Source organism: Macaca fascicularis, chromosome 2 (genome assembly GCF_037993035.2).
Source record: "Macaca fascicularis isolate 582-1 chromosome 2, T2T-MFA8v1.1".
NCBI classification, from domain to species: Eukaryota; Metazoa; Chordata; class Mammalia; order Primates; family Cercopithecidae; genus Macaca; species Macaca fascicularis.
Window position 1 is genome coordinate 175,367,393 of NC_088376.1, and position 27,520 is coordinate 175,394,912.

Here is a 27,520-nt window from a genome sequence, read left to right on the forward strand (position 1 = left end):
TGCTATTTGTTACATATTGCCAAAAGTTATCTGTTAAGAATGTATTTTCCACATATTCTTCAATTTTTATTATTGCTAGATATTTTATTAAATTAATACAATTCATTCAATCCCATAAGCTTGCCTTTTAAAATGGTAACTTAATGTGTGACATTAACTCATTATAACCTCCAAACAGCTTTTAATTTTACCCAATAGTTTGAAAAAGGTCCTTTCTCCTTGGTATGTACTTTCCTTATACCAAGGCTATACTTTTTTTCCTATCATTTCCCTTTAAATCACATAAATGAAAACTGTGATGTAGATAATTATGCAATGTTAACTGACAATGGTGTAGAATTATTTCATGTTATCTTAACTCAAAGTTTCTGAATAATCCATTTTTTTTAACCTGTAAGATATATATGCCTATTGATACATGGATACATGTAGAAGGAAAGTAAGCATAAAAAAACTGTAGAATACAGTCCCATTTTTCTTACAAAAATAATTAAAATTGGACACAAGGCCAAACTAGAATTTACCATCAAAAAGCAGAACGTGTCAGGAGTTATCAAATGTGATACAAGAGACACACTACCACAGTGCATTCATGTGCATGAGGGATTTACATATTAAGCTGAGGCAGACAAATAGCTCTGCCTGCTGTCTGGAAGTGGAAAGTGACAAATGGCAGGGTGAGGTGAAAATGGAAGTAGCAGACGCATGCATCATTATTGTGTCCCAGTAAAAGCACACAGGCCGGGTGTGTCAGATGAACAGTCACTTGAACAAAGGTCACCACTTTATAAAGTGTCAAAAGACTTTCAAACAAATTGATTAACATATTTGTCATGATAAATAAAATTATCTATTTTTGGGAGGGAGTAGTTTAAAAATTTTAAGAAGGAAGTCATAATTGTGGAAAATGCTAGACAGGTGTCACCAGAATGATGGCCAGCATCAACTAATTTTAAAGCACCAATCATACCAACAGAGTCCAGCTTAAACTAATTGACAATGGGGAGCTGGTGCTGAAAATCACATAGAGCAGTTATAATCACCACATCCCAATTTCTCTTGCATGTATTCCACTCACCTATCCACATCTCAAATATTCTGTGAGCACTGACTAGATGACAGACACTTGCTAGACACTGGGGAGAGAAAAGAGTATGAATTTGATGGAGTCCCTGTCTTCATATTGCTTACAGTCCACAGTTTACAAAAAAATATATAATTTCTTTTTACACATGGTCCATAAGGCTGGACCATCGCTTCCTCTGGCTCAGGCAGGAAAAGTGGTTTTACAATGGATCTGCAAAAGGGCTACCTACCTATATGAGTTGGAATAACAGAGGCCAAGAGAAAGGCCGGGAATACGTGGGGTTTTATGGAAAACAATAACAGAATTTACTATAAGGGTCTACACTCTGTAACTGTATCACAATATTAATCTTGCAGATTCTTAAACTCAAGGTAGATGTTCAAAACCACGTTCATGAGTTCAATCAAATATACATTGAGTGGAAGAGTTAAGAATGTGAGAGAGAGAGAGAACAGAATAACACACAGTCTTTGTCCTTAAGGAGTTTAAAGTTTAGATACAGATGCCATCAATTCATGTAAAAACACAAGTTAACACAAGCAGTATATGAGCATCAAGCGAGGGTGGAGGCAGGAAGAGCCTCAGGGTATGAGGATGTCTATCTGTTCTTGGAACCTGGCACTTCATCAATCACTTGCTCTGATTTAGCTAAAAGAGACAATAGTAGAAAGGCTTAATCATTTGTTGTGATGAGACTATTAGGAAAGGAATTACAGAGAAGGCTGGGTAAGGGAGAAATGGGGGAAGACTCTGTATACGCCTCTGAAGTGAATATCTGAGTGAAATTATTAGCGTGCAGGTCAATCATGTGGGCAAAATTCCTCATTACAGGACTGAAAAGGCCTAAGAGACAGGCCCCAGATATCCAAGGCCAGACTGTTCATACTGATGGTGGGACGGGAAGCTCACTTATCCTCCAAAAACATCAAACAAGCTATCGGTCCTAAGATTTCAACGGAAGACTCTGTCAGATAACAAAATTTTTGTTAAAAATATTGATTTTCAAAATTCTCCCATTACATAAAAATTCATCTCATGGCTTCCAATTTCTTTCTGCAAATTTCCAACCAATTAGATAAGCTAAGGGAATCCTGCTTTGCAGTAGACACATAGTTCCTGACTTACCTGTGGTGCTTGGTAAATGCTGGATCCCTTCTCTCAGGCCCCATCCACTACCACGTTTCAGTAGCAAGAATAATAAATTAGAAATCCTGCTACTGATTTTACTGTTATTCAGTATTGGCATCAAATACCCTTTGTCACAGTATTTTGTCTACTTAATATTTGATAATGGCATTCTTATGTGACAAAAGACAATATTCTGTCAATCTTTTAAAAACGGAGTCTCAACATTACTTTTCTAGACCACTTACAAAAAAATGCAAATTTGATAAACAAAAGCACTTTAATTTTAATAAAAGATAGACTTACCAACTGTTCTCCATTTGCCTGTTTTTAGTTGGGAGGAGGTGCTATCTAAAAGTCCACTAGTATTTCTAGTTATTATTAAGGTCTAGATCTTTTCAAGAGGGTGAAAGAGAAGTCGCAGCCCTAGTGAGATTCAGTCATGAGGGACCCTGAGAATGTCTGTATAAATAAAGACAGATGACTCCACTGCAAATATATGAAGTATCATCTACCAAAATTGTGAAAAAGAGATTAAACTAGAAATTACTGGATTTCTGAGAAAGAGCTATAACACGTTTTACTGTATAATCATATATGTGATAGAGGGCTAAGTGAATCTCTAGCATAATAAATTCTGAGACAGCTGTTTCTCTTCCCATCCACAAGCAGAAATCACATTATACAAGGGTAAAAGAAGAGAAGGAATTATCAGATAAGTGGTACTAATCTGTACTTTCTTAGTCTGAGGACCTTTCCTTCATAAAAATTCAAAATTATAGTTCAGATAATACAACTCAATGCATTATCTGATCTGAATTATTCTTGCTAGCTGTTTTTAATAGAAAGAAAATTAATTAGACTGTTTCACATGACAGAACACTGAATTAAATTTACGGTTTGATTGAACAACAATAGCTTAAGTTCTACATTAAACCTGCAAAACTTTCATAATAAAGTCACTCCAACAGAAATTATACACTTGAAAAAGTGGTTTGAATATGTGACCAGGAAATTATTTGGTTGTTGTGTTGTAGAAATGTCATAAATGAAAATTTGAAAGCAAAGAAACTGGCTACTTCATGTGGCTATAAGGGTGAAAATTATTATGGCAACAGTAGTTTTTTTACAAGTATAATTTTACTCCCTAATCTGAGTAATTATGAGAAGAGTCAGTTTAATCAGTGTGCACTAATTTTAAAAATTGAAAATTCAGAATTTATTTAAAAATGTAATTTTGTTACTTTTTAAAAAGTAGACAGTGATCTGTCTACTAAGATCTGTCAATCTAAAAATTAACATCTGAAACCAAATACTAAAACGAGTTTTGAGAGACACAGTTTAAATTCTCAATTTATTCCTCATTAGTTACAGAGTTTTTATAGTCTTTATAAATTTATTTGAATATTTAAATACAAGTGTTTACTAAACAATTGGCAAATGGACTAATATTTCAAAATCAAATAGTTCACTTAATTAAACATCTATGTTGCTAAAAGCTAGTAATAACACTGAATAGTATTGGCCAAATTGGGCAAATGATATTTTTAGTTTTGTTCATTTTTGTGTTTCAAAGACTAATTTTTGCATTTCAGTAGGCCTTCAATGTATTAACAGTTCATAATAAAAATAATCATCATGTAGATAGAGAAGTATGAAACAGAAACAACATAAAGCCGCTTATCAGAAATAACCCTAAAACAAACATTTGCATAGAGTTTTAAACTTCATGTAATGCTTGTACATATGTTTCCTTATTTGTATTTTACATCAACTCTGTGAGGGCAGGCATCTTAATTGCCATTTTAAAGATGTGGCAATTCAAAACAGTATGAGAAGGGAGGTTAAATGAGTTAGAATTTAATAATGTAACTTAATAAAATGAGTTTATAAACATTTAAATGTTTATAAAAGAACCTGGACATGATATAGCAATGTTCACAAAGTTATTATTATCATACCAAAAGCAAACATCTGAATATTTCTTTAAACACAGTAAGAAAGTTCTAATATCTAGAACACAGGAATGGAAAAGGTCTCAGAAGCAAGCAATGTTGTGAAACATAAAGCTGACATCTTTAGGTTTACTATCTATATCCCACAAATGTGGTGGGGTCCCTAATTAAACCATACTCAAAAAGTATAAGCCATTTGATTAGAAGCAGCAAAAGGGGGCTGACGAAGGAGAGAAATGGCAAGTGCTAGCTGAGGGTGGACTCCCCAACCCCTGCAAAAAACCCAAACAAAACAAAAACCAAAACTACCATGGAAAAGCAGAGAGGATATTCAAAAGAATAAAATAGTTGAGAATTACTAATAGACAAAACATTATTCACAAAAGTCTCATCAAGTCACAGATCATAAAGTAATTCCTGTGGAAATAACATGTTAAAGGTTTCAAAAAAAAGTCAAAAGATGTTCTGAATACTTTGAGAAAGTATGTAAACAAAATTTTAATGAAATTTCTAGGATAAATATATAAAATAAAAGTTTTTAAAAGAAGAGTAAAGTTTCACCTCTGTGGAAATCATTTAGGTATAGCAGCTGTTTCTCAGAATGCTGGATAAATGAGGTGCTACTCTAATAGTAGGCAAAGTGCAATAGCATGCTTGCTAGAATACAAATTATACTATTTGTTAAGCATGATGTATAACAGTTAAGAAAAGTTCTCCAGAGTATAATACAAGAGAAAATGAGAGAGTATTTTCTTTGGAAAAGAGTCCATATCTGATGAACCCAAAACAAGAGAATGAATGGTCTTTACAAAAATTATCTCAGCTGAAAATAAATACTAAAAAATAGATTCGTTTTGTCTGGAAGAAACATAAAAGAACTAATCAATAAAAAACCCATGGAATTTTGTGGTGGTCAAAACCTTTCCCAGAATATTGACAAAAATAGATACCAACACTTTCAAAGGGCTAGTATAGTTCACCTTCAAGTTGCATTTTATTACATTTAATTCCATAGCTGTTTTATTGGCATACAGCTGAACCTCCAAACTTTTAAGTCTGGTCTCTCGTGGGTTTTTGCCTTATTTACCTTTATATCATAATTTTCTGTTACTCTTCTATGCATAACCTAGGCTCCAGGTGAAACAAACTATCTGGTTCCTGAAATTGATTTCAGTTTCCCACACCTACTCTTACCCTTTTCCTTCTCTCTGAATCCTTATACGAAAACCCAGGCCAAATTCTGCCTACTTTGTAAAGCCTTTCCTGATCCACTTCCACCTACTTCCCTCCCCAGCACAAGCAGATTCTTCCCATAAGACTCATGACATTTTATTGTTACCATTCTTGCCATAATTACCCCAATATACTTATCTTTCAGGCACCTAAAGAGGACAGGGTGATATACATATTAGAAGAACAAACAGGAGTCAAATGGGAAAGAATATCCCAGCTCCACTGTATACTAAATGTATGGTTGGTCAAGACACTAACTCCTTAGGTTCCTGCTCTGAAGAATGGGAATAATCTTAACTCACTTTACAGGTTGGTGCTTATGTTATATGCTAAGCACAAAAAGGACCAATCAATCAATAAATGCACACATTCTGCCTCATGCCTATGATGCTAAAACAATGGGTATGATAAAGGTCATTCAAATTATTTAAGCTTTCCAAATCCTTCCCTCCTCTTTGTACTGTGTTCTAGCTGAAGTTCAAGATGTGTGATCCTCTCAATTTATCCTTAATTCATTATGATAATTAGTTTAAATGACAAATAGAAGGTTCCAGCAGTATTGTAGGCAAAAATGCAGAGATCTGTATTCCTGTAAGAGTACATACATGAAGATGTTAAAAGGAAAGATATAATTGTTTCTGTGCCTCCTAACTGGCAGTCACACGTTCAAAAATTAGAACCTGTGAACATCCACAACACTGTATCATCGTGTACATTACTGAATTTAAGAAAGCAACCCAGGTTGTAACCTTAGAATAGTCTTCTTAAAATTACTAACGAATTATTGCTCTAATAAGGTTCATCAGAGAACACAAAACCCGCAATCAGCCATTTTTTTTCAGCAACTGAAATTAGTACTGGGAAATAATTTAAGAAACTAAAAACAAATCCCAGAACAGGTGCTTTGTCTTACCAGATGCAATAATATAAGATAATCAGGAGCAAGGAAAGGGGTCAGAGGAAATTTTAATGAACAGGTAAACAGACAATCTTTTCAAAGTTGTATTATTACTCACTCTTGCTTTTAAAATATACTTCTTTTAAAAACAGCAAGAAAAAGAAAACATTTCTCACTCAATTGATAATGGCAGGACAGATACTGGCAAACACCACCTAAGCATTCACACCCCCATCCACACACTATGCTGAAAGAATCTGTCTTGCACCCTAATGGACAACATCTAAAATTTGAGGTTTAAAATTTAAAGATTACACATCTAAAAAGAGTTTTAAAAATGATTGTGTGTTGGGGGAGTCTTGAAAAAAAGACCACATTTATTAACGGCGTTGTATCGCTAGCTACTATCACAAAATCTGGCCAAATTAAAGGCACTTATTAAGTATTTGTTCACTGAACTGACATTCCAATTAAGGCTGCAATATTAACATAAAAAGCACCAGCACAATTATATGCCCTTTAATGTAACTGCAAAATCATTTAGAAAGTAAGTTGAAACAAGTAGGAATCACTTACAACTAGGGACCAATTGTGTAATAATTTTGAAAGTAGCTGAATCTTCTGCACTTTGCAGTAGAAATGAAGCAACATTTCATAACAGCAACTACAAACAAGGCAAATTATAACGTGGAACATCAGTTACAGTCTCCACATTTAGTAGATTGCACTGGGCCACCTTAACAGATTTCATTTTAGTGCCACAATGGCAAATATTGTGAACCTAATTAAGTAATTAGTAAGGGATTTCCTATATGAAAATAATACTTCCTCTTCTTAAAAGTAGCCACCTACTGGGTTTATAAATTAGGCGTTTTTAAGAAAAAACAAACAATATACTGGGGACAGGCTGCATGTTATCCCAAAACGGCAATCTAAAACAAACTCAAGCGTTTAATTATAGGAAGCTTATGCATTTCCCTATGAGGTTTCAGATAATTATTTATTTTACTATATAAGAATGACTATGAAAAATGTAAGACTATTTAATGGGAAAGTTTTACTGTTAATTACTGTTATGCTATGGTAATCTAATGAAATATTTAAAATCATGTAGGTTACTGTAATTGATTTTAAATTTTCCACAGGCCCTATATAGTTAAAATCCTGTCTTTAACAGTCAATGCTTGAAGTCTTATATGATTATATAATTATTAATACTATTATAATTAACAATCATTATAATCATTAATACTATTACAATTAATAATTACATTAATACTAATAAATTAATAATTATGCTAATATAATTACTAATTCTAATTCATAGTAGCAACTATGCTAATAATTTACTCAAGATTCAAATTTCCATGAACATTTCTTAAGAAATTTTTATGTTGTATTTTAAAAAATTTTTATATTTAATGTTGATGTTTTTAGCTAATTAACTCAATAAAGGCACAGCACCTGGAAGAATTGTTTTTTCACATACTGAGATGTCTACTAAAATGTCTTGAAACTGTATTTTGTCCCCTGCTGGTTCATTTTTTGATAAAACTCAACCAAGTGTTTGGGTGACAGGGATTTTCATGAACCAAGATCTTTTTGCAAGTTGCAATGCTGAGGAAATAATATTAGAATTATTCCTGTCAAGTTTAGCCACAATAATATTGCTTTGCTTATTACTCGGAGCTAAATCCATCACAATACATTTAAATGTATAATGGTCTCACATTAATTCCAAATACAGTAAAAGAACTATGATACAACTTTTGAAGAAATTTAGTAACTGCTATCATTCTGGAAGTGATTAATGTCCCACCTTTTTGAATAGCCTTCCAGCATGGAAATGCTTCCCACTAACTACTGCCTACACAGTATTTACAGGCATGCACACCTCGCAGTACATCCTGTTCCACTGGCAGTCAATCATTTATTGGTTTTAAATATTCATACGGCACTACCTACAGAACAGAAACAAGTCAAAGCATATTTCTTGATAATTTTATTACAAAATCAAAAAATGTTAGCATCAGAAAGGATACAAATCTTTGTCCAACTTTCTCATTCCAATAACATTAGAAAAGGAAAAGAAAAAAAAGAAGCTGAGATGCAGAGGTTGACTTATGGATATGGTCACAAAGCTACTTAGCATCAGAACTAGATCAAGACTCTTTCCCATGATATAACTAGAGTAACCTAAGATTGTCAACTTTACCATGGGCATTCTCTGACAATAAAAGTAGAGTTTCTAGAAAAATTTAAAAAAGAAAAAAAGTCGCCATTCATAATAAATTACCATAATAAATAAACAAATCACCACTCACTGTAAACTATTCATAATAAACCTCCACAATAAATCAATCCCTTATATCCATCAGTGGGGTATAGACAACGAGAAAAAACTTCTTGTTAATATATTGTTCTTGGCACCTCCACCAGCATTTCTACATGGACTTGGAGCAGGGGAACAGGAACAAGTCATACAAAGAAAGCACTTATGGTTTTGCTTAACATCTGATTCATGATTCACCTTCTCATTGCTAGACCTTCAACAGGTGCTTCATATTTGTTGACTGGGAGTTTCAGGACTGGTTGCTTTTAGCTATCAGAATACCTTGTCATTGTAACCTACCTCCTTGGCCATGTCTGTGTATTTCTGCTTTTCCTTTGGATCAAGAACAGCCCACCAATCAGCTAGTATCTTGGTAGCACCTCGGTTATCAAGCCTGGGGTGTTCCTGACGTACAAGAGAGCGATGGCGTTTGCAAAATAAAAGAAATGCATTCATTGGTCTCCGGGCTCGCTGCTCTGGTGATTCATCATCTTCAGTTTCACCAACATCTTGCTCTAGGCCATCGGCCCCAAGAAGTTGAACCTATTACCACCAAAAACAAAGCCAGATCTTTAACATGTTTTGGATAATTTTGACTTAACAGTTAGTCTTGGTTTGCAAATTGCATTTTTTCTTAGCTCCATTTAAACAATTCACACATTGAAAAAAATATAATTTTAAAAAATCAACAACCACTGTTCATGGCTGGTAACTAACTTATGATGTAGCCCTCTGCTTAGTTTCTATAGCAACCTGTGCATGTCTCTATTACAGCATATATTACATTGTGTTATAATTGCTTACATTATTTTCTCTCTCACTAAACAGTGAGCTCTTTGAGGACAAAAGCTCTTATTCACCTTTACAACCATAGTGCCTAGCTCAATGTCTGATATAATATTAATACTTAACTAATTGTTGAATGAATAAACCCATTCTATGGTTAATGGGTATCAAGATTAACAATATCCACATAAAATATATGAATAGTAGCTGTGTCTTTCTCTGCTTTGAAAAGTGCCTTTTTCTACAGCTAATAATATGACAATATTTATCATGAAAGTAAGAAATAAAAAGGTAATATAGACTACTCAATGTTTCTGCAAGTATCACAAGTAGCGTCTTGTAGTATACAAAAATCAAAGTTGATATTTAATATGATTATTTGAAAGAAGAACTATACAATACATCTTCAAACTTGTAAATTTCAAGCTTTCTTGTTTAGTGAAATGCTCTGGTGATAGGAATAGACTCCTCTAGGCTTAAATATTCAAAATCAATTTTGAATACTCTTTTTTCCTACACTTCATTCAATCATTGTTAAAGGTCTTCAACGACTTCCACAAAGCTCCGAATCTGTCCATTCCATCTGGGTAATTCTCATTCCCACTGCCCTAGTACCACTTTGGCCTATGCCTAGTCTTCCCGTTTTTCATCTTCTTTACAATACTTCTTGCATATGGCTGCCAGGTTAACTTTCTTAAAGCACATCTCTGATTACAGAATCTCAGAACATATTATGATTATAAAATATTTTATAAGGCTAAAATGATTCTATAATGTTTCTTAGAAACAATGTAACTATAAACAGAAGTTCACAATGTTTACTAAGCCCATTTCCTTAATTTCTGGTTTCAAAATTAAAATCAAGCAGGACACATTGCAGGTTAAGTATCCCTTATCTAAAATGCTTGGGACCAGAAGTGTTTCAAATTTTCGGATTAGGGATACGCAACTTGTAACCATTAGCCTGCATTATGCAGTAGAGTGGTTAATTCTTGAACTTGAGTATGCACTGGAATCTCTGGAGGTTCTGTTAAAACACAGCTAAGTCCCATTCCCAGAATTTCCGATTCTGAGGTATGGAGCGGGTCCTGAGAATTTGTATCTCTAACAAGTTTCTAGGTGATGCTGATATTACTGGTTTGAGGAACACTCTTTGAGAACCACAACTGTAAGGCAACCATGTTCTTTTATTACAATGTTTACTGGGCAATTGTTACAAGCAGATACTTTAGGACTAATCACCTGCTTAATCCAACTGGTATTTTTAAAAAGTCTTGGCCAGGCAAGTGGTTCACGCCTGTAATCCCAGCACTTTGGGAGGCGAAGGTGGGAGGATCATGAGGTCAAGAGATTGAGATAATCCTGGCCAACACGGTGAAGCCCTATCTCTCCTAAAAATTCAAAAATTAGCTGGGAGTGGTGGCACGTGCCTGTAGTCCCAGCTACTTGAGAGGCTGAGGCAGGAGAATTGCTTGAATCCAGGAGGCGGAGGCTGCAGTGAGCCAAGATTGTGCCACTACACTCCAGCCTGGTGACAGAGTAAGACTCTGTCTCAAAAAAAAAAAAAAAAAAAAAAAAAATCTTTTGCTGTTAAGTATTGCAAATGCAATCAATTAATCATTAATTACCTTCAAACACAAAGAGTACAGAAAAAATCTTGAGGTTACAGCCATCCAATTTGGAGATATGTTAGGAATTATTATTGGGGGTGAAGGCTACATATTTATCTTCCTCATTATGTATATAATAGTAACAATAATTTGCATTTTTCAGGGAGTTTTATTTACCATTCTGAAACTAGGAAGCTAAGAAAAACTAAAAAGTGTACTATTAATATATCAGATGAAGAAGCAATTATATTTCTACCCTTCAGAAAAGAGTAACTTTTCATTCAGTTACTAAATTATAAAATTCAGCGTGTAACAGATGGACAAAGGACCTCATGTTTTGGGAGGGAGAAAAACATACAAACATAAATTTAAAAGCAGTATGCTGACTGCGACAAGAAACCAGCAACATAACAAAGCACTGGTGGACGGGAAGAAGTGCAAGAAGGCCTCCCTGGAAAAGGTTGCCCGAGCTAAATTTTGAGAAGCAAATCAGGCCAGGTGTGGTGGCTCTAATCTCAGCACTTTGGGAGGTCAATGGGGGCTGTGGATCACCTGAAGTCAGGAGTTCAAGACCGGTTAGAGCGACATGGTGAAACCCAGTCTCTACTAAAAATACAAAAGTTAGCTGGGTGTGGTGGCGGACACCTGTAATCCCAGCTACTCTGGAGGCTGAGGCAAGAGAATCACCTGAACCTGGGAGGAGGAGGCTACAGTGAGCCAAGATCGCACTACTGCACTCCAGCCTGGGTGACAGAGCCAGACTCTGTCTTAAAAAAAAAAAAGAAAGAAAAAGAAAGAAAGAAAAAAAATTTTTTTTTTAATTAAAAAATTAAAAATTAAAAAAAGGAGAAACAAATCAGAATGTGTCAGGTTGTCAATGAAGAGACATGGGGAACCAACAGGTATTAAGGCTTGCTGGTTTATCTGAACATCAACTTGCAGTTCAACAATACTGGTATGTAAAAGAGAACAGGGCTTTGCGAGACAAGGATGCAGAAGATGATCTGCGCACTTCAGGAAGAATGTGCTCTGCCATATTTACACGCATGCTTTTGATCATGTAAACCAGTAGTTTGGAACTATATGGACCAATAAAAACATGTGATTTGACACAGTTTGTCAACTTTTTATTCTGCCAACTATGAACATTGAAAAATGTTTTAATTGCTATTTAATGTAATTATTAATCAAAAAGCAAATATATAAATATATGAATAACAAAATAGAAATAAAAACTGTCTTAGAGTTTAGAACTTACTTTTCTTTTCCCAGGAGCTCATTAATATTTTCTAAGAAAAATCAACACTAGTCCCCACAGCTGGATCGACGTAATGGAGAGCCATGAGTGATTTTAAGCAGTGGAGGGGCATCATTAGATTGTAATTTTAAGGAGATAACTTCTAACAACAGCATAAATTTTAAGAGTAAAACTAGAAGCAACCCAAACTAGAGAACCCAGTTAAAAATTTATCCCAGCTGTCCAGGCAAAAAAGGGATAGGGCTGAAATCTAGACAGCAGTAATGGGAACAGAGAAGTGAGAACAGGGACAATATTTATGAGGCAGAACCAAGAGTGGCTGGTAACTAATTGGATCTGAAGGCAGAAAAAGGAAGAGTGATTCTAGCTTGAGTGGCAAAGTTTCTTCATATACAACAAAAAAAAAACTTATTCTCAAACGAGAGAAATCAGGCCTGGTGGAGCGCAGAGATCAGTGCTAGGCAGGCTGAACTTGAAGTGGCTATGGGGAATGCTGTTTGGACACCTATGTCTGCAGGATAACAATGAGATACCAATAAACAGAAGGTGCTAAGACTAAGAGTATGGACTAGATCACTGAGTGTGAGTGAAAAGAGAAGAGGACTCAATGACTTTAATCCTTCCCCCAATAAATATTTACTGGGTTCCTGCTATGAGCCAGCCACTCTACTAGGTGCTGTGAGCACACAGTGAGCACAGACAGCAGTAAGCACAGAGCCTGTGACCTCATAGAAACAGGAGCAGCACAACTGGCCTTACATTTTGAAGGGACTCCTCTGGCTACTTTGTTGAGAATGGACCGCAGAAGGGCATGAGCAGAGGCTGGGAGAGAGAGAGGTAGATACAATAATTGCTGCTAGAAATGGTGGTGGCTTGGATCAAGGTGGTACACGAAGGAACTGTTAAAAGGGCAACAAAACAGTGAACGTATTTTGAAGGTAGAGTTTGAGAGGATTTGCTAACGGATGGATGTGAAGTTCGAGCAAAATAAAGCAGTAAAGTACGAACTACAAGGTCTCAGGTCTGACAAACTGGAATGTTGCAGTTGCGCTTTACTGCGAAAGGGAAGATGCAGGAGAAGGTTGGGAGAAGAAAAGCAAAAGCTTAGTTTTGAATTCATTCAAACTGAGATTCCTAGTTGATATCTAAATGGATATGCCAAGTAAATAGAAATATGAGTCCAGAGTTCAGAAGAAAAGCCCAGGATGGAGATAGAAATTAAGATTGGAGGCCTAGAGAACATCATCATTTGAGGAAAAAATAATGCAGGGACATTAACCGAAAGAAACTGGGAAGAACAATGGGGAAGGTAGAAATAGAAAGAAGGGCCAGACATGGTGGCTTATGCTATAATCCCAGCACTTTGAAAGGTTGAGAAGGGAGGATTGCTTGAAGCCATGAGTTCCAAACCAGCCTGGGCAACATAGTGAGACCCTGACTTCACAAAATATAAACAAAATTAGCTGGGCTTAGTGGTGTGTGCCTGTGGTCCCAACTATTCAGGGAGCTGAGGTGGGAAGACTGCTTGAGCCCGGGAAGTGGATGGAGGCTGCAGTGAGCTGAAATGGTGCCATTGCACTCTAGTCTGGGCAATAGAGTGAGACCCTATCTCAAAAAAGAAAAAGAAAGGATAAATAGAAACAGGTGTGGGTGGCCAAAGGCAAGAAGAAAGAGAAACAGGAGTGGGTGCTCTCACAGAAACAGGAGACTGCTTCAATGACCAAGTGATCAACACATGCAAATGTGTTTAAAAAATGAAACTAAGAATAAGCTTGATAATACCCTCAAGTAAGAAGAATAAAACCTATTTCTCTGAAACAGGAAAAGCGGAAGGAAAGATTAGTAAGGAGTGAGACAATTACAGAGGTGTGTACAAGAAGCTAAAAGAGTAACTTCTGGTGGCCTCTGTTTTCTCTGTGAAAAAGGAGAAAAGGTCACCAGTAAGAGAGGCCTTAGAGGGTATCCAGGTGATATCTGAAAAAGAGGAAAAGTGTTTTTAATTCCTGCTGAAAGCCAAGAAGAGACTGAATGGATGTTGAAGGCCTGAAAAATATTAAAAACATGTTTATAAAATTTGTAGTGACACAAAATATGTACTTATTTATTATTTCATTCAGCATACATCTATATTTAATACCTACTATGTGCCAGGCACCATTCTTGGTTCTGAGGCAAGAGGAAAGGACGAGACAGCCAACGCCCCTGTTTTTATACTGAGTTTCTATTCTGGTCTGAGAGAAGACAGACATAAAGAAGTATACAGCTAAATACATGGCAAATAGCAATAAGCGCCATGAAGAAAATGCTCTGACTTTGAATGTGTTGGGTGCGCCAAACACTTGAGATGATTTCTTTTTTTTTTGAGACAGAGTCTTGTTCTGTCACCCAGGCTGGAGTGCAGTGGTGCGATCTTGGCTCACTGTAAACTCCGCCTCCTGGGTTCACTCCACTCTCTGCTTCAGCCTCCCGAGTAGCTGGGACTACAGGCGCACACTGTTTTTTTGTATTCTTAGTTGATACAAGGTTTCACCGTGTTAGCAAGGATGGTCTTGATCTCCTGACCTCGTGATCTGCCTGCCTCGGCCTCCCAAACCGCTGGGATTACAGGTTTGAGCCACCGTGCCTGGCCGACATGATTTCTTAAGTCACCTGCATGGTTATGTGACTGAGAGCCAGCTGCTGAGGCCTGATTCCAGAGAAGAGGACTAGGAGGAATGAGTCATTACAAAGACTGGGGGCAAGTGAAGCCAGAAGCTATGAACGCCAGGGATAGAGACAAACAGAGCAGTTCTAAGATTGCCAAGGGTGGCAGGGCGAGGCCAGAAGCCAAGACAGAGAGGCCAGAAAAGTCACAGGGTAGAATGTCAGATGAGCACATCAAGTTTTAGGAACATCCCCATCTCAATGTATTTGAATATTACTCACAAATCATTGGTTAGGTGACAAAAATAGTATTTAAAAGGCTGTGTCTCAGTCTACACTATTAGGAAGTACAAATACTTCAAGAGCAGTCAAGAATTGGAATAAAAATGTACACTAAGTAATTGAACAGGATTCAAGCTATACAGGCTTTTGGAAACACATCTTTTGTAATATCATTCATGTTCACTATTGTTTCTAGAACATTATGATTTGCTCTAATAAACTCGAAACTTCTACAGTATATATAGGACTTACCTTATCAATATCCTCCTCTTCGTCTTCCTCTTCTTCCTCCTCTGAAAAATCAAGAAGTTTCTTTGCTAGCAATGGATGCCACTGAAGACACTTTCGTTTTGGTCGTTTTCCAACCCCTTCTCCTTCTGCTGAATGATCCTTATTTCTATTACTGCCTTTCATTACTGTGACCTGTAATAGGAAGAGAGAGAGACAGAAACAGGGAGACAGGGAGAGAAAGAGAGACACTGAGATAAATCAAAGTAAATTTGATTAAAATTAGTTTATTTAGCTCCCTTAGTATTAATTATAATTTTAATGACTAAACTATCTACTAGCTCATTTACTGGACTCAGTGGGAATCCAAAATACATAATGAAACATTCATCTTAGCGGGCCAAATGGAGCTAATAAAATTTGCCTTTTGTGAAATCTACTTCCCTCCACTACACAGCTTCAGAACCTAAAACCCCAGTAAGACCAGTTACCTTCACCTGTGTGTATTTACTCAGGGAAGCATTTCTCAATTTCCCATCAGAAGAACATGAAGGATGCCTCCCAAGAGAGTTAAAGAGTTCACAGGGACTTGCCCCCCAGGCATTCTCTGATGGCTATTTTACTATAACAATTTACATGTACTTTGCATTCTATACCATGTTAAATCTGTGCTTATAACATTACTAAATAAAATGAGTAATTTGTAAGAATCCAAAGTTTTAGATTTGGGCAGTTGGCTAAGCTAAGAAATGGCCAAGCTATCAATGTGACAAAAATCGTTTAGAAGCCTAAAACTCTGAATTACTTTTCAATGATGTAAAAAATAGATCTTTTCCTTGAGAAAAGCAATACATATTTCTATTAAACAGGTGAAAATCGCATAAAATGAGGTTTGCCCTCTCCATCATGTCCTGCACCATGGTCCAGAGGGAACTGCATGTTAGTTTCCTGTATGTTTTCTCACAACTTTTTTTCTGATGTTACTTCTCATTCATTCATTCAAAGTAATGTTAAAACAGAAATTACTGTCATGGAAAAACTCAAACAATACAATTAAATGCCATCGGTTTAAATGGTTCATGAATGCTGACAATACAAACATAAGTACAGTTGCTAAAATCACCAAGTAGCAGCCTATTTGCTCACTATGTTTGCATTAGTCCAAATGCTTGAGAAGTGATACCATTAAACTTTTAACATCATATTAAAACAGAAACTGGGATTGATGAACACATAATATAAAGATTCATGTAGTTCTCAAGCCATTCAGAGAATATGATACAGGCAAATTTATCTGTCTGCCTTGTTTCTGGATTCTGGGTCATGCCTAGGTCTTACTTCAAACAAATATTCACCAATGTTTTCTCCTAGAACTTGTAAAACTTCAACTTAAACATTTAAATACTTGATCAATCTGGGATTCATTTTAATAAAGTAAGTGAGGTAAGGATCTAGCTTATTCTTTTTTAAAAAATAGCCAACTATACCAATACCATTTATTAAATAATCCAGCTTTTCACTATTCCTTCTGTGCTACATTAAATTATCACATGTATACGAGTCTATTTCTGGATTATCTTCTGTTAATAACCTCCCTCCAACTACTTTGACCAATTTCAATGTCCTTAGGGACTATATCATTCTACATCTTTTTAAATATACAAATATATCAATAAACAGCCATTAAAAAATTTAAGCTGCATATATCATACTCTTCCATCTAGGTCAATACATGTTGATTGTTCTAATTTAAAAATAATTGTGTAATATTCTAAAAATGAATGTACCACAATTTACTGAGTCTACTACTGATGAAGTGATTATTGTGCTACAATAAAACTCCTCATTTTAATAAAATCATTTTCTAAAAAACCTTCATTTTTAACAAAAGTTCTCATTAATTTTTTTTTTTTTTTTTTGAGACAGTCTCACTCGGTCGCCCAGGCTGGAGTGCAGTGGCGCAATCTTGGCTCACTGCAACCTCCACCTCCTAGGTTCAAGCGATTCTTCTGCCTCAGCCTCCTGAGTAGCTGGGACTACAAGCGCCCACGACCACACCCAGCTAATTTTTGTATTTTTAGTAGAGACGAGGTTTCACCATATTGGCCAGGCTGGTCTCTAACTCGTGATCTTGTGATCCGCCCGCCTTGGCCTCCCAAAGTGCTGGGATTACAGGCGTGAGCCATCGCGCCCAGCCATCATTAATTTATTAAAAGCTATTCCAGTCAAGAAAAAGAAAGGAGGAAAAGAAAAACATGTTCTTGTGGCTTTCTTAGCAAGAAACTCATGCTGGATTACTTGTGTGAATTACTTGTGTGAATTAATTTATTAAAAACTATTGCAGTCAAGAAAAAGAAAGGAGGAAAAGAAAAACATGCTCTTGTGGCTTTCTTAGCAAGAAACTCATGCTGGATTACTTGTGTGATTACTTGTGTGAATTACAATTGAATTACTTGTGTGGCTGACTCAAGAATATAAGAAGTTACCGAAAACTAAATGGAATTAGGTATCTGGTGTGCTCTTAATAAGAGAAGATACCTTGTGAATTGATAGACCATTTAACAATTCCCATTGTATCTACAAATAAAAATTGGCACAGGTAACCCAATTTCCAGAAATGCCAATGTTATGTAGAGAGAAGAGGAAACGGTTATTTCTGTAGCATAGTAATCACTTCAGGATGAGTTGCTTGAGTGGTAGTAAAACCCATTTGAGGGTCTAATATTTTAAATAGTAAAAGAAATCAGTGGGAAACTGTAAGTAAGGCAGTTTCTATCAACTGGAGAGGGTAAAACGATTGCCAATGCCAAGAGAAAAATACATCTTTAGCCCCCAAAATTTTGAATTAAATTGTTATTTAATTATGTGTGAATGTATATATGTGTGGGTATGTGTGTACCTTTGTGTGTGTATATATATATATATAATTTCAATATTCAAAGAGAAAACAGGATCTGAAGAATCAAATTAATGAGGGGAATATGTGGCTTCTTTCTGGGTTCAAAATAATTGTATTCAGTCCTCTCTCACTTCTAAGTTTTTCCACGTAGCTCATATACCACTTCGGAGAAAATGCCTTTTCTGATACTCCAGAAATTAATCTTTGTCACCCAGAAATACATTAGAAAGACTTTACATTGCTAACGGCACTTACCACATTTTCCCACAAATTGTAATTATTTAGATACATCATACCTCCATTGCTAGGCCTTTTTTTTAATGTTCCGAGACTATACTTATATGCTCAGAAACATCCTAGCACATCAGATCAAGACCAGCTAGTTGTGAGGACTGTCAGAAACAATGATACAAAATCCTGCGCCAAATTGTGATGATGACTCACTATTTATATTCTCTAAGATAGCTTCAAGATTAACTACAATTTCTTACACTTTCCTGAATTCAGATATTCTTTTCTAAGTGGGAAAGAAAGGGAATTGAAAACTGTGCACAACTCAGACACACAGACCAAGGTGGCATGTGATGTCTGAGAACCACCAGATGCACAGGCTTGTGGAGAAATGAGGCTGGCAACCCCTAGCACAGGGCCTGGAACAAAGTAGGTACACTTTTAGCAGGTATGGAAGATGAATAAAACAGTAAGTGAATTGGAAATATATACCTCAGATGAAATAATCAAGAAAAATGTACCATAATTGATCTAATAACTATGAAATACCTCAAAGTATAAACTGTGCACATTAATAATTCATAGTTATCTAATTTGTTCTTACTTCTGTATGGATCTATTTTCAAATTATTGAAAGAATGCAAAACAGTGAAGGGAAATGATGTTCCTGATTATGATTCAAAAGTAATGAGAAAGCAAGAGAGAATAATTTTAAAAAGATTTTAAAAAGTGGGAAAGACAAGGGCAAAGAAAGCATAATTTTGAGACAATGTTATCACTCATCTTACTTCAACAATGAGGAGGAGGTGAAATTGTTAATTTTTAAAGTGACAGAGGACTAATCTTGTAATTATTTTGCCACTAAAAAGCCCACACATTTTAAAGTTTGGTTTCTTGGTCTTAGGACAAGAGGAAATTAAGCTAACAATCTATATGCTGTAAATGAAGCAAATGTTGGACTTCATTCAAAAGGAGTTCTTCTTCCATTCTGCACTGCAATTTTAGAATCATTGAAATCAGGTTATTTAACTATCAATGGACTCTGTATTTGAAAAACTAAATATCATCAAATTATGGTGCTGAGACTGTCAAATGATGATCTAAAACACCTACCAACATGTATCTGGTGAAAACAAACGAACTCACGTGTCCCCTCTTCGCCTCCTTTCTATGTATGGCAGGACAGGTGACCCTAAATAGACATCCTCTACTGAATTCAATGTAAACTGACAAATTAGGAAAAACTTCATTTAATCATATTCTTCAAATGTAGCAAGGCTGAGCCGAGCGTGGTGGCTCACGTCTGTAAACTCCCAGCACTTTGGGAGGCCAAGGCGGGTGAATCACGAGGTTAAGAGATCGTGCCATTCCGGCCAACATGGTGAAACCCTGTCTCTACTAACAATACAACAATTAGCTGGTTGGTGGTGGCGTGCACCTGTAGTCTCAGCTACTCGGGAGGCTGAGGCAGGAGAATCACTTGAACCCGGGAGGCAGAGGTTGCAGTGAGCCAAGATCACGCCACTGTACTCCAGCCTGGCAAAAGAGTTAGACTCTGCATCAAAAAAAAAAAAAAAAAAGTAGCAAGCCCATTCATGAAAGACCTTTACTGAGGTCGGACTTCATGAGAAGCTTAAAGAAGAAAGATTTTAGAAGGAAACAGTACAAAGCAAATGCCATATTTATTAAAAGAATAATAATAACGAAAAAGGACACTGCAGCCTGATAGGCTTCCTTTGGAATCCTGCCTCTACCACAAACTACCTGTTGGAAAGGGAAAGTTAATACCTGTGCTGATATTTCCTCATGTGAAAATTAAATAATAGCTCTACTGTGAGAACACATATGTAATACCCAGCACAGTGTCTAGAAGATTCCTGTTCACTGTTGGCAAATCCCCCCTTTACTCAACAAGCTTTTTAGACTGGGGAGCATGGGTTTAACAGGCAGCATCTGCTTACTTAAACTCATCCTAAGATGCTATTCAAAAGGGAGCACAGATGCCTCCCATTTGATAGCAGTCCATATGCTGCCCAGATGATGTACTCTGCAGCCTCAGAAACTGAAAAAGGAAGATGGAGAGTTTCCTTCATCTGAGTGATACACAGTCAGAAACAGTGCCTTGGCACTATCATAAATTTTGCGAATAAGATCCTCTCGTCTATTGTCTTGTCTTACAATTTAGGCAATCAGTTACACCTCAATCTTTAAAACATTAGTATACACTGAACTGTGTCACAGTGGTATTTTAAATTGTTTCCTAAAAGTCCAATGAAATTCCACTCAAATCCCAGTCATTAAAATTCATGCCCAGTGAAACAGGAGAGTACATATGGGAGGCCCATTAAATACCACTGCTAGACAACTACATATTCTAACCACAAACAGGGCCTCTTCTGGGTCCAACTAGGACTACAAAACTTCACAGCCTTCTCCAGTCTATGGAGGAGAGGAAAAACCAGCCCAAAGACACTGTAACGTCATGGAAACTCTAGTACTTCCACACAAATCGGACCCGCCTGCTTTCATTCTTTCTAAAGAGTTCTGGGACTTTCAAGTCACACCTTGCTTTCAATCTTTCAAGGGATCCTGCTACCACAGAAGACAGCAAATACTCCAAAGTTGAAGCCTTCCTCCTTCTCACCTTAAAAGTCTCCCATTTTCTCTTAAAGTCCTTCTCATCCTCCAAGACCCAGGTCAAATATCTCTTCTTTTATCTGAAAGCCCTAAGTCAAAGTCCATCACTCTGCTATGAGCTTTGGCTGTACTTGACTTTGTTAGGTCAAGCACTTAGAGTGTTTTGACAACTCCCCTGTACCCCGCTTTGGTTGAAATGTGTCCTCCAAAGTTAATCCCCAGTGCAACGGTGTTGGGAGGTAGGACCTAATAAGAGGCGATGAGGTCATGGGGGATCTGCCCTCATGAATGGATTAATGGTTGTGATTGTGGGAGTGAATTAGTCATCACCAGAGTGGGTTTGTTATTAAAGCAAGTTTGGCCCCTTCTTACTCTTACCTTCTCTTGCTCTTCTGCCATGGAATAATGAAGCACAAAAGCCTTCCCCAAATATTGGCCCCATGCTCTTGCACTTCCCAGTCTCCAGAACTGTGAGCCAAATAAATTTTTGTTCATTATAGATTACCCAGTTTGTGGTATTGTTATAGCAACATAAAATGGACTAAGACATCTCCATGTCCACAAAAGGTTGTGACCTTCAGAGTGCAGGTGCCATCATTACCTTTTCAGTCTCAGTGCCTAGCACGGAGCCTACTACACAGCAGTTTCTGAAAAGGGTATTTATTGGCTTATAATTTCCTCATCTAACACTTAACCACATATGGCTTCTCAGAATGATATGCTCCTAAATGTTTTTTAAAATTCTAATATGCAACTAACATTTATTAAATATTTAATTGCTATATATTTACTTTCTCATTTAATCCTCACAAAAACACTCTGATGCAGTTACTATGATGAATTCCACTTAAAGCAACAGGTTTCAGTAACTTGCCTGGGGTAACATGGCAAGTAGAGGAGCTGGAACTGGACCCAAGAAACCTAGCGCAAAGAACCCAAATGCTACCTGGGAAAAAGAGCTCTAATATAAAGCTCTTCAATCTGCAACTCTCTAACTATTTCCTGTAGAACAAACAGCTCATAGACCATGAAAATACCAAAAGGAAGCATTAAGGGGCTGGTAAGGGAACACCACTTTTCATGGTAGAAAAGCAAGTACACATCTCTGATGATGCCAAGTGACAATTAAATTAGATTAACTATAAAACTCTTTGAAGATACAAACCCTACAAGTGCTAATCATTATTATTTATTGTAATTCCAATGACAATTCTAAACTGTAGACAGATTACATGAAAAATATCTCATTCAATAAAGTAATACTCTCATTTAGAAGCAATTCACTCACTATTCATGCAAAAAGTGTCTTTAAATATGTTCCTTATTGAAAAGCAGTAGCCCTTCAAGTTGAAACTTTAACTCTGTCAAGATGTTATCGATATGCTCTTCATGAATACTAATAAGGCACCCACTATTGAAAGAAGGGCTTAGCTGTACTGGCAGTTCTGGTCCCTCTGCCTTTAACTCATAAAGAAATATGTGTATTTAAGATCTCTAATACCTGCACTCCATGACGCTTAGCCTTGGGACAGCTTAACATGGTTCTCAAATGGAATGCTGTTCTAGGCTACAAACAGAGACAAAAGCTACCTTGAAAGAGATAAGGCAGCCAAAGAGGTGGCTTGAGGATGAAAAGCTATATACATAGAGGTTAGTAGCAAGTTAGGACATGTTCCCCACCACATCTTCCAAAAATGCAACCTTCTGTTTTCCTGTAATTTTATGGAGGTGTTTACATTCTTAATCAAAAAGTCACTGAATTCCTATTCTTCAACAGACCTAACAAAAAAGTATTTGCCTCTTTTAGTTTACAAATTCACAAAGGTTTTTATTATATGCACTTATTACAGGGCTAGAACATAATGATCACATTGACAAGAAGCTGAAACACAAGAAGATAAGCTCATGGATGTGTCTTCCTCCTTTACTCTCAATGCTGCTGAACACATATGTATTGATCACCTGCTGAGCTATGCTCTGTAAGGGTTAAGTGTCCAGCCTTACCTCCCATTCAACTCACCTCCTGCTGGGCTGGTGCTTGCCCTGCTCTCCACACCCGCCACATGCTTCTGCGCAGAACTTTCTCTGCTCTCCCAGGCCTGCACACTGTCCCCGACACCCCCATTCTCCCTCTCTATGCAAGGCCTCTCCGAACATCCATTTCTAAAAGGCTGTGTTTGCCTCAGTTCATGTCTCTCTCCTTTTTGAGCACCTTTTTTGATCACTGCAGCACTTAATGGCTGTGCCATAATTTTTGACACTTGATTGTATGACAATTATCATTTTCCTGTACAATGTATGTATAATGATTTCATGTGAATTCCTCCCACAGAGACCCTTGAGGGTAATGAACATGCCAGATGCTTTTTTTGGATCTGTCAGAGCAAAGATCTCTGTGCTAGACAGGGAATAGATGTTCAGTGAATATGTGGAGAACTGAACATAGAAACAATACTTCTCTGCTTTCTTATTATGCTTTTCTTTATGCTGTTTTGCTACAAGGCAGAAGGGACATAAGGCTTGAAAAGAGATATGCAGAGAAGAAATAAGAAGCCAGGAAAGGTTGTTTGGATGGGGAAGGAGAGAGAAAAGAAACAAGCAAATTGATAAGGCAATGTAATAAACAGAATAAAATCAAAGCCACTTCCAAACAGTTGTCTAAAACATGTTCGTTTATTCCCTTCTCTGGTTATTTGTCAATGACTTTCATTATTCTCTCAAAACAGAGTACTATTATACCTTCCGCTCACTGGCTCTCTTACACTTTCACAAATGGTCCAGCAATAAACCCTAACTTTAAACTTATCCAACCATTTTTCCTCTCAGGTCTATCTCCAGGTTTCTGGCTGCTCCTGTGTTCTGACCCTACTACAAAAGTTTTCAGTCTCATGTTGGTCTTAAGTGCTTTTTTACTTGTTCTTTACTTTTATCCTTTTTACTTGTCTTACTCAGTTACACAGTCAATCCCACAGTGCCCATTATAAATTCTGTTTCTCAATTCCTGCTGATGATGGTGAGCAAGGATAAATGATGACAATCCTCGCTAGACATATATAATGCTTCCCATGTACCAGAGCTAAGAGATTACATCTATTAACTATCTTAACTTACAAGCTTAAGAGGTAGGTACTATTATCCCCTTTTTTTACAGATGAGAAAACTGAGGCAGAGATAACATATTTCGCCTCCTTTAGTTTATAAATTACCAAAGGTTTTTACCATATCCATTTGTCACATGGGTAGAACACAAGTATCGCATTGGCAAGAACTGGAAGCACAGGAAGACGGGTTCATGGAGTCTCCATATTTATTGTCAATGCAGTTGAATACATATTTACTGAGCACTTGGTGAGCTATGAATTATGTTTATAAATCATACCACTAGCATGTAATTGGTGAAGCCAGTATTTGAACTCAGGCGGTCTGGCTTCAGAGTCTGGTTTTTGACCATTATACGATATTGCTTCATCATCATAAATTTGATTGAACATTTGCTACATGCTAAACACTTTACGTGAATTAATTTCTTTAATCCTTAATACAACTCTAGGTGAAAGATACTACAATGAACATACCTTAGGTATAAAGCAACTGAGAATGACAAACCTTAAGCAGCATGCCTGAGGCCACTCTGCCAGTACATGACGGGCCCAGGAATGAAAACAAGGTCTTCCGTTCCCTGGAGCCTGAGCTTTCAATCATGTCCCCATACTGCCCTTCCCGCCCACCTGCAATCCTTGTCACTCTAAGAAAATACCTTTGCCTCCTGCTTAACTAGCAGGAAGGTGTTAACCTTCCTGAACCCTCCCAAATTCTCATTTTGCCTACCCATTTCAAAATTTCTTTTCTTCTTCTGTTTTCTTTCAAAGGTAGAGATTCAAGGTCAACTCCTTCCCTCACCTCACCCCCAATCTATATGTTTCCCTCCTGTTATCCTGAGCCATTAGTCTTTCAGTTACTTTGATGAAGTCTAAAGTCCTGTCTGAATTCTCACCCTCCTTTAGCTAATCCTTTCTTCCTACAAACTGGCCTCTAGCCCTTAGGCTATGGTACTGCCTAATGTGGCTAGGATCCAAGAACCAGCCTACTTGGTACTGTCATTTGTTCACAGCCTCCACACCCAACGATGTGCTTCACTAAGTGACCTGGTTCCTAATATTCTTGTTTCTAAACCTCAGGATTAGTTTCCTAGAAAGAGCTTACAACTTGTTCCAACGTCCCTATCACCTCTGGCTTCTCTACCTCACTATGACTCACATGTCTTTAATTTCTATCCTCTCAGAGAAAATATCTTGTATGAGCCAGGCCTCTGCCTCCACCATACCCTTGTGGAGTTATGTCAGAGCCTGGTGAATATAAACTAGACATCCCTTCCCTTCACATAAGCATCTGGAAAGCATATCTTTCTTTGCAACTTTCTCTCCATAAACTGAAATCACTGCAATTAGCTGTTTACCCTGACATTTAATCTCTCAAAAATCTGTCCCTTCTACCTCTTACAAAGAGTCTACTCTTCTCCAGCCCCACAAGGCTGGTTCAGCTGTCTGGCCTTCTTACCTAAAGCTCTGCTGACTTTAATTCTCCACACAACAAATATCTGCTCATATCCTTCTCCTAAAGGGAATCTCTTTAACAGTCCCTCAGTGTACTAAAGAAAACCTCCAAATTCCTTCCTTCACATAAACATCTAAGACTCTTCCTGACCTAGTCCAGCTTGCCTTTACAGCTGATGTTTCTTTGGTCCATTCTCACTCTCAAAGTTCTACCCATACTGAGCCACATGCCATCACCTGGAGCTTGCCATGCACTCCCACCTCCTGGAACCTGGCTGCTGTTTCCTTCCGGCGGAACTCATTCCTGCTTCAGGGCTTGGCTTGGATCTCACCTCATGACCCTTCTGGTCCTTTCAAGTCTCAGAGAGGTGTCTCCACAGCACCCTACACTTAATAGGCTACAGTGAAATGACCTGTTTCCTTCTTTATATCACACTCAACTGTGACAGAGAACAGGGGCTGCATCATGTTCACCATGATGTGTCTCCATGGCTTGACACAGAGCCAGGTGCACTGCAGGCACAAATAAATACTTGTTGAATGAATGAGTTCTAGGACTGTTCCCTGAAGTCCATTCCTCTTGCCCCTAGTCCTTTTCCTTGTTCACCATCCTGCTTTTCTAATCCATCCTTGCCATGCCCTGCTGTGTGACCCTCCATTTCAGAAATTCCTAACAATTACTCAAATAGCATACTCAAACTGCCAAACTAAAACACCTGGTGATTTTATTTACTTAGAAATAGTTTCTAAGTATTGCAGATCTGAAGGGAGAAAAATGACTATTTGTAATTTCGACTTCGGAAGAGAAATAATTATCCACTCCCTCTTCTCCTGTATCCATCACTGAACACTGATTTTTAATCTTCCATGCTACATTACATAGGGCCCTTAGATTTTTTTTTTTTTTTTTAGACAGAGTCTCGCTCTGTCACCCAGGCAGGAGTGCAGTGGCACAATCTTGGCTCACTGCAACCTCTGCCTGCCAGGTTCAAGCGATTCTTCTGCCTCAGCCTCCCAAGTAGCTGGGACTACAGGAGTACGCCATCACGCCTGGCTAATTTTTGTATTTTTAGTAGAGATGGGGTTTCACCACATTGACCAGGCTGATGTCAAACTTCTGACCTTGTGATTCACCTGCTTCAGCCTCCCAAAGTGCTGGGATTACAGGTGTGAGCCACCGCACCCGGCCTACCTCTTTGAATTTTAAGAGCAATCATACATATTTTTTTTTAAAAAACAGATATACATTAAATTTCATCTAAAATGGTAAAAGTTTAAAAGGATAATTTTTCTTTTATATGACTTAGTCGTTGTTTTTAGTTTAAAAATAATAAAAAGGTCTGGATGTTTTCTATTATCTTGATCTCTAATTATAATTTTAAAAAACAATGCAGAAACAATGATTTAGTTAAGAATCAACAATCTGATCGGAAATCTTTTTCCTTAGCTACTGTTCTTTACTCTAAGAAAGATGGCAAATAACTTAAGTAACAGTTAAATCGACTTCACTTTATAAAGCTAAACTTCTCAGTCTTAATGGTTGCAAAGCAAACATATTTTTCTCAAAAGCAAAAAAAGAATACTTATTTCTTATTTTAAGCAGTATAGTGTTTAGTGAAGTTGCTTATCCTAGCTGCTGCATCACCCACCTACTTACACTTTGGCACACTCGAATTACACTCACCATTTACTAAATTACAAATTACATAAAGGTAGGTGTGGTTTACCTTTACCTTTCCAAATGCTTAGAATACTTCCTTGAA

At 37.1% G+C, this 27,520-nt stretch overlaps 1 protein-coding gene across 20 annotated transcripts in view; it reads right to left on the reverse strand.

Annotated features, from left to right (window-relative positions):
* Window positions 1-27,520, reverse strand: part of BBX (BBX high mobility group box domain containing) — a 271,264-nt gene that overhangs the window by 81,627 nt on the left and 162,117 nt on the right. For 16 of the 20 annotated variants that reach the window (XM_074033524.1, XM_074033529.1, XM_074033521.1 and 13 more), the window contains 2 exons: window positions 15,462-15,632; window positions 8,931-9,173 (listed from right to left, as the gene is read on the reverse strand). In XM_074033524.1, coding sequence (XP_073889625.1) covers window positions 8,931-9,173; window positions 15,462-15,623 — 405 coding nt within the window. In that variant the 5' untranslated portion in view covers window positions 15,624-15,632. Of the gene's footprint in view, window positions 1-8,930; window positions 9,174-15,461; window positions 15,633-21,582; window positions 21,668-27,520 lie in introns of those variants that run through there. The other 4 variants (XM_074033519.1, XM_065539234.2, XM_065539233.2 and 1 more) reach the window with 1 other exon arrangement.